At 42.0% G+C, this 19680-nt stretch overlaps 1 protein-coding gene across 1 annotated transcript in view; it reads left to right on the top strand.

Moving 5' to 3' along the window:
• Nucleotides 1-2089: 2089 nt before the first annotated feature.
• LOC143774826 (uncharacterized) overlaps nucleotides 2090-19680 on the top strand; it is a 42238-nt gene continuing 24647 nt past the window's right edge. The window contains exon 1 of the mRNA XM_077262595.1: nucleotides 2090-2199. Within this exon, the coding sequence (XP_077118710.1) occupies nucleotides 2154-2199 (46 nt within the window). The 5' untranslated portion in view covers nucleotides 2090-2153. The remainder of the gene's footprint in view (nucleotides 2200-19680) is intronic.

Genomic DNA, 19680 nt, shown 5'->3' with positions numbered 1-19680 from the left:
ATTAATTTACAAGCAGGAGCCCTGCAAATGCAGCTGTGCTCGTGCTTGTAATTCCCCGGCGAATGAAGGAAATGTAGGTCATTGACCTACATTTCCTTCAGTCGCGGTGATGCGCCCCATGGTGGATGTCCTCATATGACCTGGAGCGTGGGAAAAAGTTCCCAGGCTGCAGTTCATGAGAACATCCAGCAGGGGCGCATCACCGCAACTGAAGGAAATGTAGGTCAATGACCTACATTTCCTTCATTCGCCGGGGAATTACAAGCACGAGCACAGCTGCATTTGCAGGGCTCCTGATTGTAAATTATTTTAACCCCTTCAGATGGATTACCTCGTGGGACATGACGGGTCAGCAGAAGGTATGTATATTGTGGGTTTATTGTTTTGCCAAGCGAGGGCCTGCAAATGGATTGAGAGAGCAATAAAATATTAAAACAACCGCTGTGTTTATTTCATTAAAATACTTTTAAATCATGTGTGTGTGTGTTTTTTAACCCTTTCAAACAATTGGATTAATAATGGATAGGTGTCATAATTGACGCCTCTCCATTATTAATCTGGCTTAATGTCACCTTCCAATAGCAAGGTGGCATTAACCCTTCATTACCCCATATCCCACCGCTACAAGGGAGTGGGAAGAGAGTGGCCAAGTGCCAGAATAGGTGCATCTTCCAGATGTGCCTTTTCTGGGGTGGCTGGGGGCAGATGTTTTTAGCCACAGGGGGGCCAATAACCATGGACCCTCTCTAGGCTATTAATATCTGCCCTCAGTCACTGGCTTTACCACTCTGGCGGAGAAAATTGCGCGGGAGCCCACGCCAATTTTTTCCGCCATTTAACCCTTTATTTTAGCAGCTACAGCGCCCAAATTTTGCATACACACACTACTAACATTAGTAGTGTGGAATATGCAAAAAAAATGGGGATATGAGATGGTTTACTGTATGTAAACCATGTCTCATATCCTGTCGGGTTTGGGAAGGAGAAATGAAAAGCCGGCAATTGAATTACCGGCTTTTCACAGATATCGCGCTGTAGTAAATATAAATACAGACTATATATATATATGTGTCTCAATGACATATATATATATATATATACTGTATATATGTTTTCCCGAACATTTGAGCACATAAATCCATTAGATGTCGGTTTTGCAAGCCTGCGAGAAAATCTCGCAGTACGGATGCCATACGGATTACATACGGAGGATGCCATGCGCAAAATACGCTGACACACCCTGACTACGGATCAATATTTTGGGAACATTTCTCCGTATTACGGCCATATTACGGCCGTAAAATACGGACCGTATTGTCTTACGCCGAGTGTGACGCCGGCCTAAGGGTATGTGCGCACGTTGCGGATTTGGCTGCAGATCCGCAGTGGATTTGATGCTGCAGATTCGCAGCAGTTTTCCATCAGGTTTACAGTACCATGTAAACCTATGGAGAACCAAATCCGCTGTGCCCATGGTGTGGAAAATACCGCGCGGAAACGCTGCGTTGTATTATCAACAGCATGTCAATTCTTTGTGCGGATTCCACAGCATTTTACACCTGCTCCTCAATTGGAATCCGCAGGTGAAATCCGCACGAAATCCGCTGGTAGTCCGCAGGTAAAACACAATGTTGTTTACCTGCGGATTTTTAAAAAACGGTGTGGAAAAATTTGCACACGAATCAGCAACGTGGGCACATAGCCTCAGTATTTGTGAATCTTCTTTTCAGATATACTTACTGTATACTAGAAAAAAAAACTACAATCCTCAATGTAAAAGAATTAAAAAAAAATTAGAAAGTTGAAATGAAACTAAACATCCTATAAAAATCCCAACCTTCACATTCCAACATTTTTTTCTTTTTTTTTCCCACTTTTTTGCGTTTGTGTCATTTTTTTTTTTGTGCTGGTGAGTAGATACAGAAGATAACCTAGTGCAAATAGATGAATGTACAGCTACACACGCCCATGCATAAATAATAATGTTATGGCAAGTCGTTCAGATATCAGTAGCCCTAACTGCATGGTGCCAAAGATCACTGCAATATATAAGAGGAACCTGAGTTTTTTTTTACTCATTTTGCAGTTTCATCACTGGTTCTCATATTGAATGGTGATTTGAATGCATTGGGATTTACAGGAATAACGCAAGCATGGCCTGGGTGGTCACCCTGCTCTTGGTTTTACCACTTGTAACAGGTAAGAGGGCACTGCAAATATTCTCAATGTCTCTTAGATTCATTTTTTTTCACCTCTTCATGTGAATTTAGAAAGAGAAATAAAGTCTCAAACAGAGAAATAACAAATTTTAATAAAATTAAGGCAAGTAATGTAAATTTAGATAGACGAGGGTCAGCTCACTTGAAAATGGCTTCACAAATTTTGGGAAAATTTGAATAGATATTAGTGAACATTCAAATAGGATCAATTTTAAGGGAATTTGCTAGATCCTGTTCACCACCTCATTATCATTGGTCTGGGAGAAGTATGGAGCAGATGGCTTAGCATAGATGAAGCTCAGCCATATTTTTTGGACACTACCATAACTAGACATTAACAAACCTTCTTTATTTCCCCATGTTTATTCATAAGGACTGTTTTTTTTCCTTGTCAGTTTTTTAAATAATGAAAATAATCTTTCATTTCAATTTCTACAAATTTATCGTTGGGGTCTATAAATCTTGATTGGACAATAGACTCTTAATTTATCATTGAAGTAGAACCAAACTAAGACGGTGTTCGCGATAACTGCTCAGATATTGAAATGGAATGAGATAATAGCCTTTTTATTGGGGGGGGGGGAGAAGGATAGGGGAGTAGTGGTGGGAAAGAGTTTCAAACCTCTTACATTCTTCACACAACTTCTTCATATCATGGCCAAGCTGATATAATGGTCTCCAGTGGGTCGTTTTATGGTTCCCAAAAAGCTAAACAACTACGACCATAGTTTGACTTCTTAACAATGTCTTTCCCATTGGATTTAAGTTATAATTTTTATACTTTTTATACTTTTTACAATTAATCCCTTGATAGGACTCAAGGTTTTTTTGTAAGGAAAAGCAAGGAACCCAGTCTAGAGGGTAAACATCTACAAAGAACACCACCACTAGTTGTCTCCTACCTAGATGAGAAGATACTTATTGTCAGTCACCACAAGTGTAATTTGGACTTGATTAGGATTGATCTGTAATTGGAATATTTGTGAGCCAATGACTATTATTCAACTTGTCCAGAAACATGTCAAGGCATGATCATAAACAGAAAAATGGGTAAAGGTGGACAAAAGCAACAGGGAAGAGCCTATAGCAGAATGTCTGTGTCTGCAGCCATAGAACCAACTGTCATCTCCTATCTCTGTAATTGAAGAATTTGTGTTCACTAAATACAGATTTTACTCATGAATTGAGAGTGAAAAATCAGTCCGGGAGTACAAAGAAGAAAATCTCACTGATAACATATGTTATAAAGTTGCTTATTTTCACATGCACTATTAATTCGCAAAATAAAAATTAAATTGACGCTTACATTTAGCCCCTTTACCTCTGAAGGTGGTTTGCACTTTAATGACCAGGCCAATTTTTACAATTCTGACCACTGTCACTTTATGAGGTAATAAGTCTGTAACGGATCCTGTGATTTTGAGATTTTTTTTTTATGACATATTGTACTTCATGATAGTGGTAACATTTCTTTGATATGATTTGCGTTTATTTGTGAAAAAAATGGAAATTTGGCGAAAATTTGGAAAATTTTGCAATTTTCCAACTTTGAATTTTCATACCCTTAAATCACAGAGATATGTCACACAAAACACTTAATAAGTAACATTTCCTACATGTCTACTTTACATCAGAACAATTTTGGAACCACTTTTTTTTGTTAGGAATTTATAAGGGTTAAAAGTTGACCAGCGATTTTTCATTTTTCCCAAAAATTTACCAAACTATTTTTTTAGGGACCACATCACATTTGAAGTCACTTTGAGGGGTCTATATGACAGAAAATACCCAAAAGTGACACCATTCTAAAAACTGTACCCCTCATTGTGCTCAAAACCACATTTAAGAAGGCTTATTAACCCTTCTGGTGCTTCACAGAAATTTTTGGAATGTGAAAAAAATAATGAACATTTAACTTTTTTTTCACAAAACATTTACTTCAGATAATTTTTTTTTTATTTTGACAAGGGTACCAGGAATAAATGAACCCCAAAATGTGTTGTGCAATTTCTCCTGAGTACGAAGATACCCCATATGAGGGAGAAAACCACTATTTGGGCACAAGGCATAGCACGGAAGGAAAGGAGAGTCATTTGACGTTTTGAATGCAAAATTTGCTAGAACAATTGGCGGACATCATGTCACGTTTGGAGAGCCTCTGATGTGTCTAAACCGTGAATATTCCCCACAAGTGACACCATTTTGGAAACTAGACCCCTTTTGGAACTGATCTAGATGTGTTGTGAGCACATTAAACCCTCAGGTGCTTCACAGAAGTTTATAACGTTGAGCCGTAAAAATAAAAACAAATCAAATTTTCCCCACAAATATAATTTTAGCCAAAAATATTGCATTTTTATAAGGGTAACAGGAGAAATTACACCATACAATTTGTTGTGCAATTTCTCCTGAGCACGCCGATACCCAATATGGTGGAGAAAACTACTGTTTGGGCGCATGGCAGGGCTCGAAATAGAAGGAGCGGCATTTGACTTTTTGAAAGCAAAATTTCCTGTAATCATTAGCAGATGCCATGTCCAGTTTAGAGAGTCCCTGATGTGCCTAAACAGTGGAAACTCCCCACAAGTGACCCCATTTTGGAATCTAGACCCCTCAAGGAATGTTTGGATGTGAGGTGGGCACCTTGAAACCCCAGGAACTTCACAGAAGATAATAACGTTAAGCTGTTAAAATAATAAAATCACATTTTCCCCTCAAAAATCTTATTTTAGCCCCAAATTTTTCATTTTCATAAAGGTAACAGGAGCAATTGCACCATACAATTTGAGTATGCTGATACCCCATATGTAGGGGAATACTACTTTTGAGGCACAGTGCAAAGCTCAGAAGAGAATAGGCGCGGTATTTGAGTTCAGATTTTGCGGGAATGGTTTGAGGGTGCCATGTCACATTGGCAGAGCCTCTGAGGGGCCAGAACAACCGAAATTCTCTATATGTGAACTCATTTTACAAACTACACTTCCCAATCAATTAATCCAGGGGTGCAGTGATCATATTAACACCACATGTGCCTCACAGAATTTTATACCACTGAGCGGTGAAGAAAGAATAAATTACATTTTTACCACTAAAATGTTGTTTTAGCCCCACGTTTTTAATTTTTCTAAGGGCTAATGGGATTTTTTTTAGAACAAGCTGAGGTCCATTTTTTCCAGAGTGCACCAATACCTTACATGTAATTGGGGAATTATAGTTCAGGCACAGTGCAAAGCTCAGAAGGCAAGGAGCGCTAGATTTTACTGTTATGGTTTGCAGGTGCCATGACCCTCTGGGAGAGCCCATGAGGTGCCAAAACAGCAGAAACCCCATAAGTGACCACATTTTACAAACTACACCTCTCAATGAATTCATCTAGGGGTGCAGTGATCATATTGACAACAGAGGTATGTCACATAATTTTATAAAATTCAGCGGTGAAGAAAAAATAACTACACTTTTATGACCAAAATGTTGTTTTAGCCCCAGATTTTACATTTTCACACAAGAAGTGGGTAAAAATGGCACCAAAATTTGTCCCACAATTTCTACTGAACGTGGCAATACCCCATATGTGGCTGTACAGTGCTACTTAGCTATACGGGGAGACTCGGGAGAGTCGGAGTGCTATTGGCCTCCTGGAGCGCAGATTTGCCTCCTGGAGCCCAGAGCCCCTAAATACTAAAAAAGCTGAATCCCCCGTCAAGTGACCCCATTTTGGAAATTATACCCTTTGGGAATTTATCTACATGTGTAGTGGCAATTCTGACTCCATAGGTATTTTCCAGAAACAAGCAGCAAGGAATGAAAATTGCAAACTGTTGTTGTAGTGACCAGTGCGCTGTAGTGACCAATATGTTGCTCTGCCCGTGCTTCTGGAGGCATGCACCCGTAAGTTAGGTGGGCTGTCATTGCTTCAGAAATGCCAAACATGTGGACGCTATATGTGGTTTAAGTACACTGTGTGGCTCAGAAGGGAGGGCTTTTGGATTTGGGAGACAAGAATTTGCTGAATTACTTTTGGAGGGTTATAGAGCCATTTTGCTTTTCCAGAGCCTTTGTACTACCAGTAATGTGGAAGCCCACGTGGCACCTTTACGCAATCCTACAAAGACGGACACCACCGGATCACAGATCCCATGGTGTACACAGTGCCTCCATCAGCCTCATTATAGGGAATTTTCCACCAAAGGTTCCATCTGAATCACATATTTCCTAGGTTTACATGGAAACCCCAGTGCAAGCGCTCAGCGCAGAGCGCAGGATAACAGAACTTCGTGCCTTACTGCAATCTTTGGGAGGCAGAATGAAAAAATGAACAGTAGGTGGAGAATTGGTTTTATTTATTTTTTACGCTGTTCCTCGTGCGGTATAAGTGATTAGGGGAATTTATTGTTCGGGTCGGTGTGATTACAGTGATTCCAGATTTATATCGGATTTTTTATGCTTGGCTGCTGTCACACACCAAAATACACTTTTTATTGCAAAAATTATTTTATGTGTCAGCATATTTTGAGAGCTATAATTTTTCCATATTTCAGCCAACAGAGTTTGCGAGACGAGTTGACGTTTTTATTGGTACAATTTTTGGGCACATGACATTTTTTGATCGCTTTCTGTTCTAATTTTTGGGAGGCAGAATGAGCAAAAACCAACAATTCAGGATTCTTTTTTTGGGGTGGGGTTCATTACTTTCCGTGTGTGGTAAAATTGATAAGGCGGTTTTATTCTTTGGGTCAGCATGATCACAGTGATACCTCAATCATATTTTTTTTATGTTTTGGCGCTTTTACACAATAAAAACTATTTTATAGAAATATAATTATTTTTGCATCGCTTTATTCTGAGAGCTATAACTTTTTTTATTTTTCCGCTGATGGAGCTGTATGGCAGCTTGTTTTTTGCAGGACAAGATGATGTTTTCAGCGGTACCATGTTTATTTATATCCGTCTCTTTGATCATGTATTTTTCCACTTTTTGTTTGGCAGTATGATGATAAAGCATTGCTCTTTGCCTTGTTTTTTGTTTTTTATTATGATGCTCACTAAAGGGGTTAACTAGTGGGACAGTTTTATAGGTCGAGTCGTTGCGGATGCGGCGATACCAAATATGTGTACTTTTATTGTTTATATTTTTTTCATACAAATATTTATTTATAGATACAATAGATTTTGATTTTTTTAGTATTAAATTTGTTTTTGTATTTTCTATATTTTTACAATTATTAAAAAAAAAATGTTTTTTACTTTTTTTTTTTACTTTTTTACTTTGTCCCACTATGGGACAATCATTTTTTGCAGGCTTATGGCTTGTGTAGTATGGGGATGCAGCAGCATCCCTGTGCTGTGTAAACTGTCAGCTCTTCACTAACAAGGAAAGTTACTGATCATGGACTGTGCTTGATCAAGCAACTTTCCTAGCTCTGGTGATCCGGATGTCGTCAAGACGACATCAGGTCACCATGGCAACGATCATGACCCCATGATCTCTGATCCAAAGGCAGAGGGGCTGTCATCCCTCTGCCGACTCCCTGAACTCTGCGATCGCGTCCGATCGAAGTATTCAGGGGGTTAAAGTGCTGGGAGCGGTGCATAACCGATCCTGGCACTTAATGCCTGGTGTCAGCTGTCAGAATCAGCTGACACCCGGCGGCGATCACCTGCTCACAGCCCATGTGCACGAGGAGAATCGCTATGATGTAATAATCCATCCCCGGTCAAATAGGCCCATAGCATATGGACGGAGTATTAAGTCAGATGTCAGAAAGGGGATAAAGTTGTAAAACAAAATTGGTAAAATCCAAGCTTTCCGACTCATGGTTTCTACTGAGGATGACCCTTGGATGAAGGTCTAATAGACCCCATAGACATTAGCTGGCCGACGGTCACAATGTCTATAAGCCTTTTGGCCATTTGATAAATAAGAGAGGAGTTAGAAGCTAATAAATACATCAATGAATAACTCTATTGTTTTGGTATTATTACAGGTATTTCTGTCATTATTGTGTTCTTATAATATTTCCTGATCTTGAATCATTGACCACAATGCTCTGGATTTAGACTTTGATTAATTTTTAATCTACTAGCAAACAGAAGTTTGGCAATGGGGAAGGGTTGGGTGTATGAAGCGATGATCATATATGTGTATTGCTGTACTTTGCAAAGCCTTTGGAACTGAAAGAGATAACCCAGCTCTGTAATCAGCTGTTCCCGACACTACCATAGACAGTAAATTAAAGCAAAGCCAGAGAAGACTGTCACTCAATTACAACAGTAGACCTTGGTTCTAGTGATTATTGGGGATCCACCCTGAATCATGAGGTTATTTACACACAGCTGTATCATGACTATGCCAAAATAAGTTTGCCGTAGAAGTGCTGAAGTCCTGTCCTGCCCTGTACCTCTGTAGGCCTCACATCTTATGCATAGGTATATAGAGGTATTTTTTTTTCTGAGTCTGGATAAATTTGACAAAACAATATTAGGACTAAGTCAGAGAACCTCCAAAACCACAGGACTTGTGAAGTGGTCCCAAAATTTAGTGGTTAGTTCCCGACACTTGTGGTCCATAGATGGACAACCATTGAAATAATGAAAGATGGAAAGTGAAGGACAGCCATTGTTGTCTGTAAAACAGAGCTACCGAAGCACAAACTGCTGAAAAAGTTCTTGCGGTCTATGTCAGAAAGGTGGGGAGTGAAGGACAGCCAGTTGGGTCTGAAAAAAAGAGCAACCATAACACAAATCTCTGAAAAATGTCTTGCCGTCTATGGTCATTGTTTAGCAAAGTTTAATGTTTTACCAAGACTGTTGTGGTTGAACTGTTGCATGTCTGGTGAAATAACCTCTTTGGATGAAGCTGGAGCGCTGACTCTTTCTTTAGTTTTTGGATTCTAAGTGTTCCTCTGGACCGGAAAAATGTTTAGAATTGAGAGTCCTCAGTGGTTGGTACCTTTTAATGGCTAACTGAAAACATGGTAACAAATTGCAAGCTTTCAAGACTACACAGGTCTCTTCATCAGGCATAGACTAATACAAATTCTGAAGAATCACATATTTATGCACAACATAGCACAGAAAAAAAAAAAACATGTATAAGACAGGTGGCATGAAGCAGAATTACCTTGAGTGATAAACAGTTATGCCCATAAATGTTGGGCCAGTTCTTAGATAAGGATTGTTTTATTGTGGTCTGGTTCTGTTGTGATGACCCCTCATAGTCTGAGGAGCAAGTTCCTTAGTTGATGTAAAAAGACATAAATCCATGCGACACATTCATTCCTGCAGTGAGAGTGTCAAGGGTCGTCATCAGTTTATATTCTTAGACTCTTCTGTCCCTCTGAGTTTTGAAGTTACCTTTTAACACAAGTAATTTCATGTCCATAATGTTATGATTTGGGAGACAAAAATGTATTGCCACAGGTAGATCCATTTTTTTTTCTCTTATTGTGTGGCGGTGAGAGTTCATCCTTGTTCTCAGTTTCTGCCCTGTCTCCCCCACATACAGACCCCCAGTAGGACAGTTAGTACAAATAATTAGGTACACCACATTAGATGTGATGCAGCTGAATGTACCTGGGATCTTGTAGTCCTGATGTGAGTTGGGGATCTTTATCTTGTCCGTGGTCATTATGAATGGACAGGTTTTACATTTTTTCTGATTGCAGGGAAAGGTTCCTGCAGCTGTTGGAGAGGACAGGGAGCTTCTGACAATGATGCATCTTAGATTTGGGGGCTGTCTAAAACACAGTAGTGGGGGGTCTGGAAAAATGGATTGTAATCGGGCATCTTTTTGTAGTAAAGGTTGTAATTTCCATGCAGCTCCCTGTTATGATCCGGTGGTAGGATTTCAAAACTGACCTGATACATATAACCAGAATGTTAGGACAAGTTGTGGGGATGTGGAAGCTATACTGACTGCAATCCTGATCCTATCCAACACACTAAAGGCAGCCGTGGAGCGTTACCTAAAACCTAGACGCCTCTTCACAGCCTGAGAAACTGACTGCCCCTAGAGAGAAAGCAAAGACCTCACTTGCCTCAGAGAAATAACCCCAAAGTTATAGACAGCCCCCCACAAATAATAACGGTGAGTTAAGGGGAAAATACAAACGTAGAAATGAAACAGGTTTAGCAAATGAGGCCCGCTAACACTAGATAGACAGAAAATAGATAGGAATCTGTGCGGTCAGTACAAAAACTATCAAAAATAAACCACGCAGAGAATACAAGAACCCCCACACCGACTCACGATGTGAGGGGCGCACTCTGCACCCCAGAACTAACCAGCAAGCAAAAAATCACATAAAACCAAGCTGGACTGAACTCATAATATACTGAGAAACGTTTTCAAGGAAATAATGAGCAAAATGAACAAGCAAACTTAGCTTCTCCAGCAGGAGACTGGTCACACGGAATATTCAGGAGAGCTGAGAATCAGGACTGAATACACCGACAGCAGGCAACAAATGAAGGTCCAGGTGAGTTAAATAGGCCCAGCATAGAAGGAAATGAAGCAGCTGAGCCCAGCCATATCGCTAAAGGCCACCAGAGGGAGCCCAAGAACAAACTCACACAGTACCACTCATGACCACAGGAGGGAGCCCGAGAACGGAATTCACAACAGCTCCCCTTAACACCTCCAGATTTGGATTGTAGGTGACTACTAGAGGCACCCGGTTATTTTCTTCTTTAGTTTTGTAATGTAGCAGGTGATTCCTTGATATTCTAGTGGCTCTTGTGATCTGGTTTTCAATTGTTCTTGGATGGTAGCCCTGATTCAAAAAGGTCTTTCTGAGGCGATCAAGGTGTTCATCCCTATCCATTGGGTTGGAACATATACGATTGTATCTGATGGCTTGGCTGTAGACAATTGTTTTTTATGTGTTTTGGATGGAAACTGTCCCATTTAAGGTATGTTGGACGGTCGATTGGCTTCTGATACAGGGATGTCTCTATTTTATTGTTCTGCAGCTGGACCGGGACATTTTGCTGCTTGCACCCAGATTTAAGATAAGCTGCCGGGGAAAATGCTGCTTCTTTAGTTACTCATTTATAAAGCACATTACAGAATTCATTCAGATGTAATAAAAATTAATTATAAGATGACGTCTGCCCGAAACACGGGTAATGTACTGTCTAGAACTACTCAGAATCTCTGTACTCACTGAAAACTCTTTTTCCTATGAGGTGCAGAAGTCATCTGAGCTTCTCACTGAGGGTTTTGATTTATTTTATTCCTTGATATAGCACCATCGTAGTCCACAGCCCTGTACAGACATAATCATTACTGTCCCCAGTGGGGTTCACAATCTACATTCCCTATCAGTATGTCTTCAGAGCTTGGGTGGAAGCCGGAGAAACCGGAGGAATCAATACAAACACAGGGAGATCATAGAAAATATTAGAAAGGTGGCTGAATATTAAAGCATTTTGAAGCCACGGACTGGTCAGAGGGCTCGTGATGACCCATGCCCACTGCCTAAAGGGTCTATACTGAGTACCAAAGCTGGGCCACAAGGCAATCCAAAAGGGCTGGCCTGTTCTGATGTATCTGGCTTTATATCATTTGAGGAGTTGGATGCGTCATCTACCTAAATAAGAGATGGCAACAGGATGAACTACGATAAGAAGACAAGCCGGGAGAGGCAGTGTGATGGGGTAACGTTCTGCTGGGAAACCTTTCATGTGGATGTACCAACTACCTAATCATTGCACAGATTCACTCTTCATGGCAGCTGTATTCCAAGTGGCGGCATCTTTTTTCAGTAGAATAATGGTTGTTCAGGTATTGTCTGAGGAACATGACAAAAGGTGACGATTGTGAAAAGAAAAAGATCTCCAGCGTGGATTTTCATGGAGTTAAAATATCAGTTTTATTCGAGACGTGCTTTAAAACCAATGTTGGGCTATATGCATCATCAGAATGGTGACGATGACTTGTTTCCAGACTGGCTGATCCAGTCTGATGGATATGCTCCCCTTAAAATCTAGAGGATTTAAAGGATCGACGCTAAATTTTTGGTGTCAGTGTAAATAAAGTCTAAACCTCAATGGATAACAGCTCTCTTCCGGTACTTGGGAAGAACTACGCAATATTAGGCAAGAGGTTTTAAGGTTATGGCTGATCAGTGTATATTAGATCACATGACAAAGTCCAAGGAAGAAATATTTGATTTTATTGCATTGTTAGGAGTCAGGCACATAAAGATAGTATATCTCTAAAAATGTGCGTATGACAATATGTGGAAATATGTAGTAAACTTTTAACAGTTCGTGATTAGGTCAACGTGAAGGCAGCTCAAATTATTACTCACACACCGGTCAGCCACAATATTATATGGACTGATGGATGAAGGTAACACCATCTGTTGAGGGACCGTACAAAGATGTTTTCTGACATCAGTAGACTCGTATGATAGCTAATCACTCTGGTGTTATTTCAAGGCTTTAGACAATTGTTATCTGATGTGTATGGCCACTTTTAGATGATTGTCCAGGAAAAATGAAACAATCATACAAATGTTAAAAATGAAATCTGAAATTTCAGATTTCAAATTGCACTGAGATTAGAAATTGCATTATTTCCACAATGTCACCTCACTTGGATTTTTTTCTGCTTTCCTGCATATTATGTGGCAAAATGAATGGTGTCGTTCATGAATGCAATGTGTTGCAAAAGAAACCTGTCCCTCACACAGCTATGACAAAATAAATATAAAAAAGAGTTATGAGTCTTAGAAGAAGAGGAGGAAAAAACTGTAATGCCTATTGTGTGGGTCATGTCCTGTATGATGATAAAATTGTTGTTAATAATTGTCAGGGAGACCAGAAAAATATCCCACCACACCTGCCACCAATTTTAATAACAATCACACAATTGACTGACAATTGATGGACACGGTAACAACTACTGTTGCTACTTGGCAGGTTATTGGGTGCTTTCACAGTGAGCATGCAGTATATACACATCCGATTCCACCCTTCACCAGTAACTGTCCAGGGAAAATCCAACATATCGGTATATATACTTCGGAACGGTCACCGACAAGCTCTGCAATAACCAAATAAAAAGTAGCTGCCACCGCCAATCGTTTATTACAGGCCGATTGGACATCTGATACTGCAACATTAGGCCTCACAAGGCTTCAGAGGTGCTTTATAGAGCAATAGGAATGAATCAAAGAGATGTTACAAAGGGGACAAGATTACATAAAAATGAAAGGGATAAACAAAAGAAAATTACCAGACCTGTTGTCATAGGAATGGTGCAGGTCTAATAAAGGAGAGCCATAGAAAATGGTGCAATCTTTTCAGTGAGTTGTATCTTCCAGCACTGAATAGTTGTTCTAGGTCAGAACCTGATTTTACCAGGCACCAACCACTCCCACCTTTCTTCTTGATGACCTCAGATTGGTGATGGAAAATAACATTCATGCTCAGGTGCCAAAAATTATATGATAATATCTTAAGGATATCTGCCCCTCTGGAGGTCCCAGGTGGAAGATATTAAAAACATATTTACTACACAGTTTTAGCTTTCTACGCATATGAAACATGGCATATGCAACTTTGTCCACCTGGTCGATATTAATTCTTGTCTAACGAGCAGGCTGTGCAGCAACGCAAGGGAAGTGTATGTACAATACAAATTACAGACCTCTCCATTCTTTGTAGGAGGGAAAACTTGGAAAATCGTCAGTGAATCAAATACTTATTTTCTTCGCTGTACATGTAGCACACCATACACTTACAGCCTATTATTGATGCGCAAATGATCACATCGGACGGGCAGCCTGGCACCTTCTTAGTCTGCCCCACAAAGTACTGATGACCAGTACATTTCCAGAATTCTGCATAAATTAGAACAATTAGGTAATGATTGATATCCTGTACAGAATACATAAGCCCTCAATCCAAGTCAGGGGACCGTCAATGTTGTGTGAGTCATAAAAATCACAAAAAGTGGGATGAAATAGATATAAAATAGCAGAAAGTGACCACACTTATTCATACAAAAGACAGTTTTGCCATTTCCCATACTGCAGGAGCTGATTAGTATTAGGGCTCATTGAGACATCAGTGATTTTTTGCGTACAAAAAAATATCTGAGATGTGTGCTTCAAAGACTTTTTGATCAGAGCATCGTCTGGGTGCCAGTTTTTACCACCAGAGTTTGGTTTCATCCTTTCTCCGGCTTCTTTTACCAAACAGTCTGAAAAACAGAAAACGTGTGAATGGCATTCAAGGCTGTCCAATTTTTTCACGAACCCATAGATTGGCATTGGTGAGTTTGATCCAACACTTGGATCACTAATGGACAAGTCTCCATGATTTTGTGCAGATCACTCAGAGTAAAAATCAGACATGTGAGAAACCCCATAGACTATCACTAGTATGAGTCCTATTCGTCAAGAACACAGATCGCATTCTTACAAGAAAATCTGACTTGCAAACACGCCCAAAGCTTCTACAAGGTACCAGCATATGATGTCGGCCTACACCCTATTGGTCATGCCCATATTATTAGATCAGGTGGGTTTCAAGCTCCAAAAAAAGTGTAGCACAGAAAATGATTTCACACCCTTTTCCCCAATGTTGTTTTCTTTAATCACTTACCAGAGATTCCTGTTCTTTCACTGGCCAATGGTGCTTTTATACACCAGCTCTTCTCCCCTCTATTTACACCCCCGAGGAAAAGGCAAATGTACACTGAGGAGCAACAGTTCAACTGGTTGGTAATCTCATCACATCCTACCATGTGGAATTCCCATCTACGCCTACTTGTGACCCCGTCTGCCTCACTTTGTGATGTGAGAGAATCTTTTGATATTCAATTTCGACAGTCCCAATTTTTTTTATAGTAATTAAGTTGTTGCTCACTATGCTTTTCTTGTTATTCCTGTCGTTATACAGATTCAGCTGCTGTGGTTTATTTGGTGGTTGGGTTGCACTTGAATTCTTCTTTTTTCCATTTTCAATTTTTTTTCCCACTTTTGCTTCTTTAACCCTCAGCAGTCATTGCTAAAGATGAGCGGATCAGTCAAAATTCGACTTTGCCAATTTGCATGGGTTTTTCTGGGAAAGACATTATTCTACATAACACAGGAAGCAGGGAAAGGGATTAGTGGTGCCTCACCGGAATCCTGATGAGCACAGGTGCCAGGAACAAGTGGCTGGATACCACTCAGTCGCAATAGCAAAAAAGGAAAAAGAGGTTCCAGCACCAGGTGTCTCTTCATAAAATCTTCAGTACTTTATTCTCATGTCAAGAAGAAAACATCATGTGGGGACGCAGCCCCTTAACGCCTGACGCGTTTCAAACAACGTTCTTAGTCATAGGCCTATGAACAATACAGAAAAACATCCTCATATACCAATCCCAATCCCATTACGTGACACCATGTACACCTGTTGCTTGACATGATTGGTTTACATCCATTACAAAATCAAATGTGAGCAGCCGACCAGAAACTATGACGCCTACTCAGATTATCGCCTCCTTATCCACACAAAATAAGGTTGTGAGAGATATTGCTACTGACTCAATATAACAACTCTATGGAAAAAAAATATCCATTGCAACATGTGTATGCTGTGTGTGACAGCTGAGCATCTGCTGCAATAGCATCTAGTACAACCTGTGTATGATATGCTTGTATGTGCTGTGTGTCTCAGCTGCGCATCTGCTGCAATAACATCCAATGGAAAAAAAAAACATACACTCAAACTGCTAACCACTATTAATAAAAATAGCTAATGTCGCTGCGATAATTTAGCCCTGCAGGGAATCTCACTCCAAACTGTGTTATCCAATAATCTTCATGACACCTCACAGTGCTCCCAGTCCCCACCCCGGGCTGGCTTCCCCACTCTCTCTAAAGGCAACCTGTCACCCCCAAAAATCGTATATGAGCTGTGGCCTCCGGCATCAGGGGCTTGTCTACAGCATTCTGTAATGCATTCTGTAATGCTGTAGATAAGCCCCCGATGTATCCTGAAAGATGAGAAAAAGAGGTTAGATTATAGTCACCCAGGGGCGGTCCCGTCCAATTGGCGTCGCGGTCTGGTCTGGCCTCCCATCTTCATATGATGACGTCCTCTTCTTGTCTTCACGTTGTGGCTCCGGAGCAGGCGCAATTTGTCCTGTTGAGGGCAGAGCAAAGTACTGCAGTGCGCAGGAGCTGGGCCTCTCTGACCTTTCCCGGCACCTGCGCACTGCAGTACATTGCTCTGCCCCTCAATAGGTCAGATAACGTACTCCTGCGCTGGAGCTGCAGCATGAAGAACAGAAGAGGATGTCATCTTATGAAGACGGGAGGCCCCGGACCGCGACGACCATCGGACCGGACCACCCCCCAAGTGAGTATAATGTAACCTCTTTTTCTCATCTTTCAGGATACATCGGGGGCTTATCTACAGCATTACAGAATGCATTACAGAATGCTGGAGATAAGACCCTGATGCCGGTGACCACAGCTCATATACGATTGTTGAGGTGACAGGTTCCCTTTAACCCTCAGGGAACTTACTTCTCCATTATGATTCTCCCGAAAATGTTTGGACAATGTTCCCGACAATCCCCAACAGCTGACAGTGCTGTGATGCTTAGCAGCCGTAACATGCTCTCCAATTATTTTTTTAAAGTTTGAGTGTATAGGTTTTTTTTCCATTGGATGTTATTGTAGCGGATGCTCAGCTGTGATACACAGCATACACAGGCTGCAATAGATTATACTGTAGCAGATGCTCAGCTGTGACACATATCATACACAGGCTGTACTGGATGTTATTGTAACAGATGCTCAGCTGTGACACGCAGCATACACAGGCTGTACAGGATGTTATTGTAGCAGATGCTCAGCTGTGACACGCAGCATACATGGGCTGTACTGGATTTCACTGTAACAGATGCTCAGCTGTGACACACAGCATGCACAGGCTGTACTGGATGTTATTGTAGCAGATGCTCAGCTGTGACACGCAGCACACACAGGCTGTACTGGATGTTATTGTAATGTAAGAGGGTGGTGCTGTTATGGACAGTAATAAACACGCTGTCACTTTAAGAGGCTGCACCCCCTTGTCTGGTGTGATGGTATGTTCTGCTTTCCCCCCTGCTCTTATCGTTGTTATGAACTGGCCGGTGCTGTGTGCAGGGGTGGAGCTGAAGCAGCGTGTGTGAGAAGAAGCTGCTAGAAAGAACAGAGAGAACTGTGTGCTGTGTTGGCTGCAAGAAAGATTACACAGCTTAAGACGAACTGCGTTTGTGAAATAGACTTTCCCAGTTACAGCAAAGGTGGTGTTCTGTGCTAGTTGGTGAAGCCACGAAGATACTGAGAAGGGGACTTACAGTTTCCAGGAGCATCTCTAGTATTCAGAAGCAAGGAGAAGACCACGCTTCGCAGAACTGACAGGAATCCGTGCGCACCACCGTTTTGGACTTCTGGGGGCCCCCTGGGACTGGACCTGTGTCCCCAACATCACCGTGAGTCTGTTCCTGTATGGTGCACCAGTTAAGGCCTAGTGCAGGCTTCAGTAGTCAGTACACGGTAGCCGTGTGGCCTGCTTAGTAAAGGCCAGGGAAGTTATACATAGAGTAGCATCGTTATTGGTTGTATTGTTTAAAGTTGCTTGTGAGACAAATTCTAAGTCTGTAAATTGTTGGAGAACCGTGCTATTTTACGGACAAGATTACTTATTTATATTGTGTTTTGCTATTGTTAACCGCTGTTTGCATCTTCCTCATTCCCTTCATTCCTTGCCTCCCAATAAATCTACCCTTTGTTGTTTGCACCTCATCTTGTGTACAGTAGTCTTCCTGCACAGTGGTGGTCCCCCGCCCATCGCTTCAAGTGGCGCTGCAAGCAGGGTACTGTCACCAAGATGGAGGCAGCAGACAGCAATGGCGGGAATGCTAACATTAATGGGGATGCTGTGGGCATTGGTGGAACCCCTGCAAGGACACTCCTTATGGGCACCATATTTAGTGTGCTACCAAAATTTGACGGCAAGAATATGCCACTGTCCGACTGGGTGTCCCGGCTGCAGAGCACCCTGAAGATTTATAACATCAGCCCAGACCTTGACGCGGACATCGCTTTAACTGCCCTAGAGGGGGAAGCCCGTAGAAACATCTGCCTACAACCAGAACTCACCCGCAGTACCCTGAAGGAGCTAGTGAAGTTCCTGGAAGAGATCTACGGCGAGACTGCTAGCGCGGGACATCTTCGCTCCAAATTTTTCTCTAGGCTGCAGCGGGAAGAACAAGGAATTTCTCAGTATGCAGCAGCACTGCAAGAAGTGTTTGCAGAGGTGCAGAGAAAGGAGGCAGATGGATTTGGCGGCATGGGCTCTAAAGACCGGATACTCCGGGAGCAATTCATTCTGGGACTACACAGCACATCCTTGAGGCGAGCACTGTCAGAACGGGTCCGGGCAGATCCAGCCCTTACGTTTCGTCAAGTCCTGGCGGAAACAGTGGCCCGAAGTAAAGAAGAAAGCTATGTGTCTGGGGTGATGCGTGTCCAGGGTGCCAATTCCAGAGGGGACCCAAATCAACAAGAGGTGCTGGTCCAGGTAGTGCAAGACTTGCAGCGGTCCCTGGTTAACGTGCAAGAGAAACTGACCCAGATGGAGTGAAGAGTGGGGGAACTACAAGAGACTGACCCACCATACTCATGCAACCATTCTTCAGCCCGATCGACAAGGGATCAGTGGGAACAAGCCCCCTCCCGTCAGGCATCAGAGGCACGAGGACAGGCTCGAAGTACGAGGAGGAGGCATTCAATGCTGGGAGTGTGGAGGACGGGGGCACCTTGCCAGAGACTGTCGGAACTATACTCAAGGCCAGCGGAAGCTGCCGTTAAACTACCAACCCCCGCAGTAGTGCGGCACTCTGCGGGGGAGGCGAGAACAGAGGCCGCTCCATATCATAACGAACACTTGATTGCTGGGAGCCCCATCCTACGTGCTGAATTTGAAGGAGTTCTGGTGGATTGCCTGGTAGATACCGGGTCACAAGTGACAACGATGCCAGAAGCGTACTTCAAGCAGCATTTCCAGGACCTGGCCAAGCCAGAAAAAGAGACATTGATTCGGTTGTTTGCTGCCAACCAACAACCGATTCCGGTCACAGAGGTCGTGTGGATGAATATTCGAATCTGTGGGCAAGAAGTTGGGAGAAAAGGGATCCTGCTAGTCCCTGAGCCTATCATGGAAGATGTGCCTGTAGTACTGGGAATGAATATCCTACGTGAACTCGATCAGATTATGTTTACCAAACGGGGACCTGGATATTGGAAGAAGGCTACTCCACATAAGCCTACTCAGGAAGCCCTTCAACGACTGATCCACGTCTGTGGGACGCAGAAGAGTGTGCCATCTTATCAGATGGTAGGGGTCATCAGGGCTCCTGGTAAAGAACCTGTAATCCTACCTCCCGAGCGAGAAACTATAGTATCCT

The sequence above is a fragment of the Ranitomeya variabilis genome, chromosome 5 (assembly GCF_051348905.1).
Source record: "Ranitomeya variabilis isolate aRanVar5 chromosome 5, aRanVar5.hap1, whole genome shotgun sequence".
In the NCBI taxonomy this organism is placed as follows: domain Eukaryota; kingdom Metazoa; phylum Chordata; class Amphibia; order Anura; family Dendrobatidae; genus Ranitomeya; species Ranitomeya variabilis.
The sequence above is the reverse complement of the archived record's forward strand: the minus strand, read 5'-3'. Positions and strand labels throughout refer to the sequence as shown.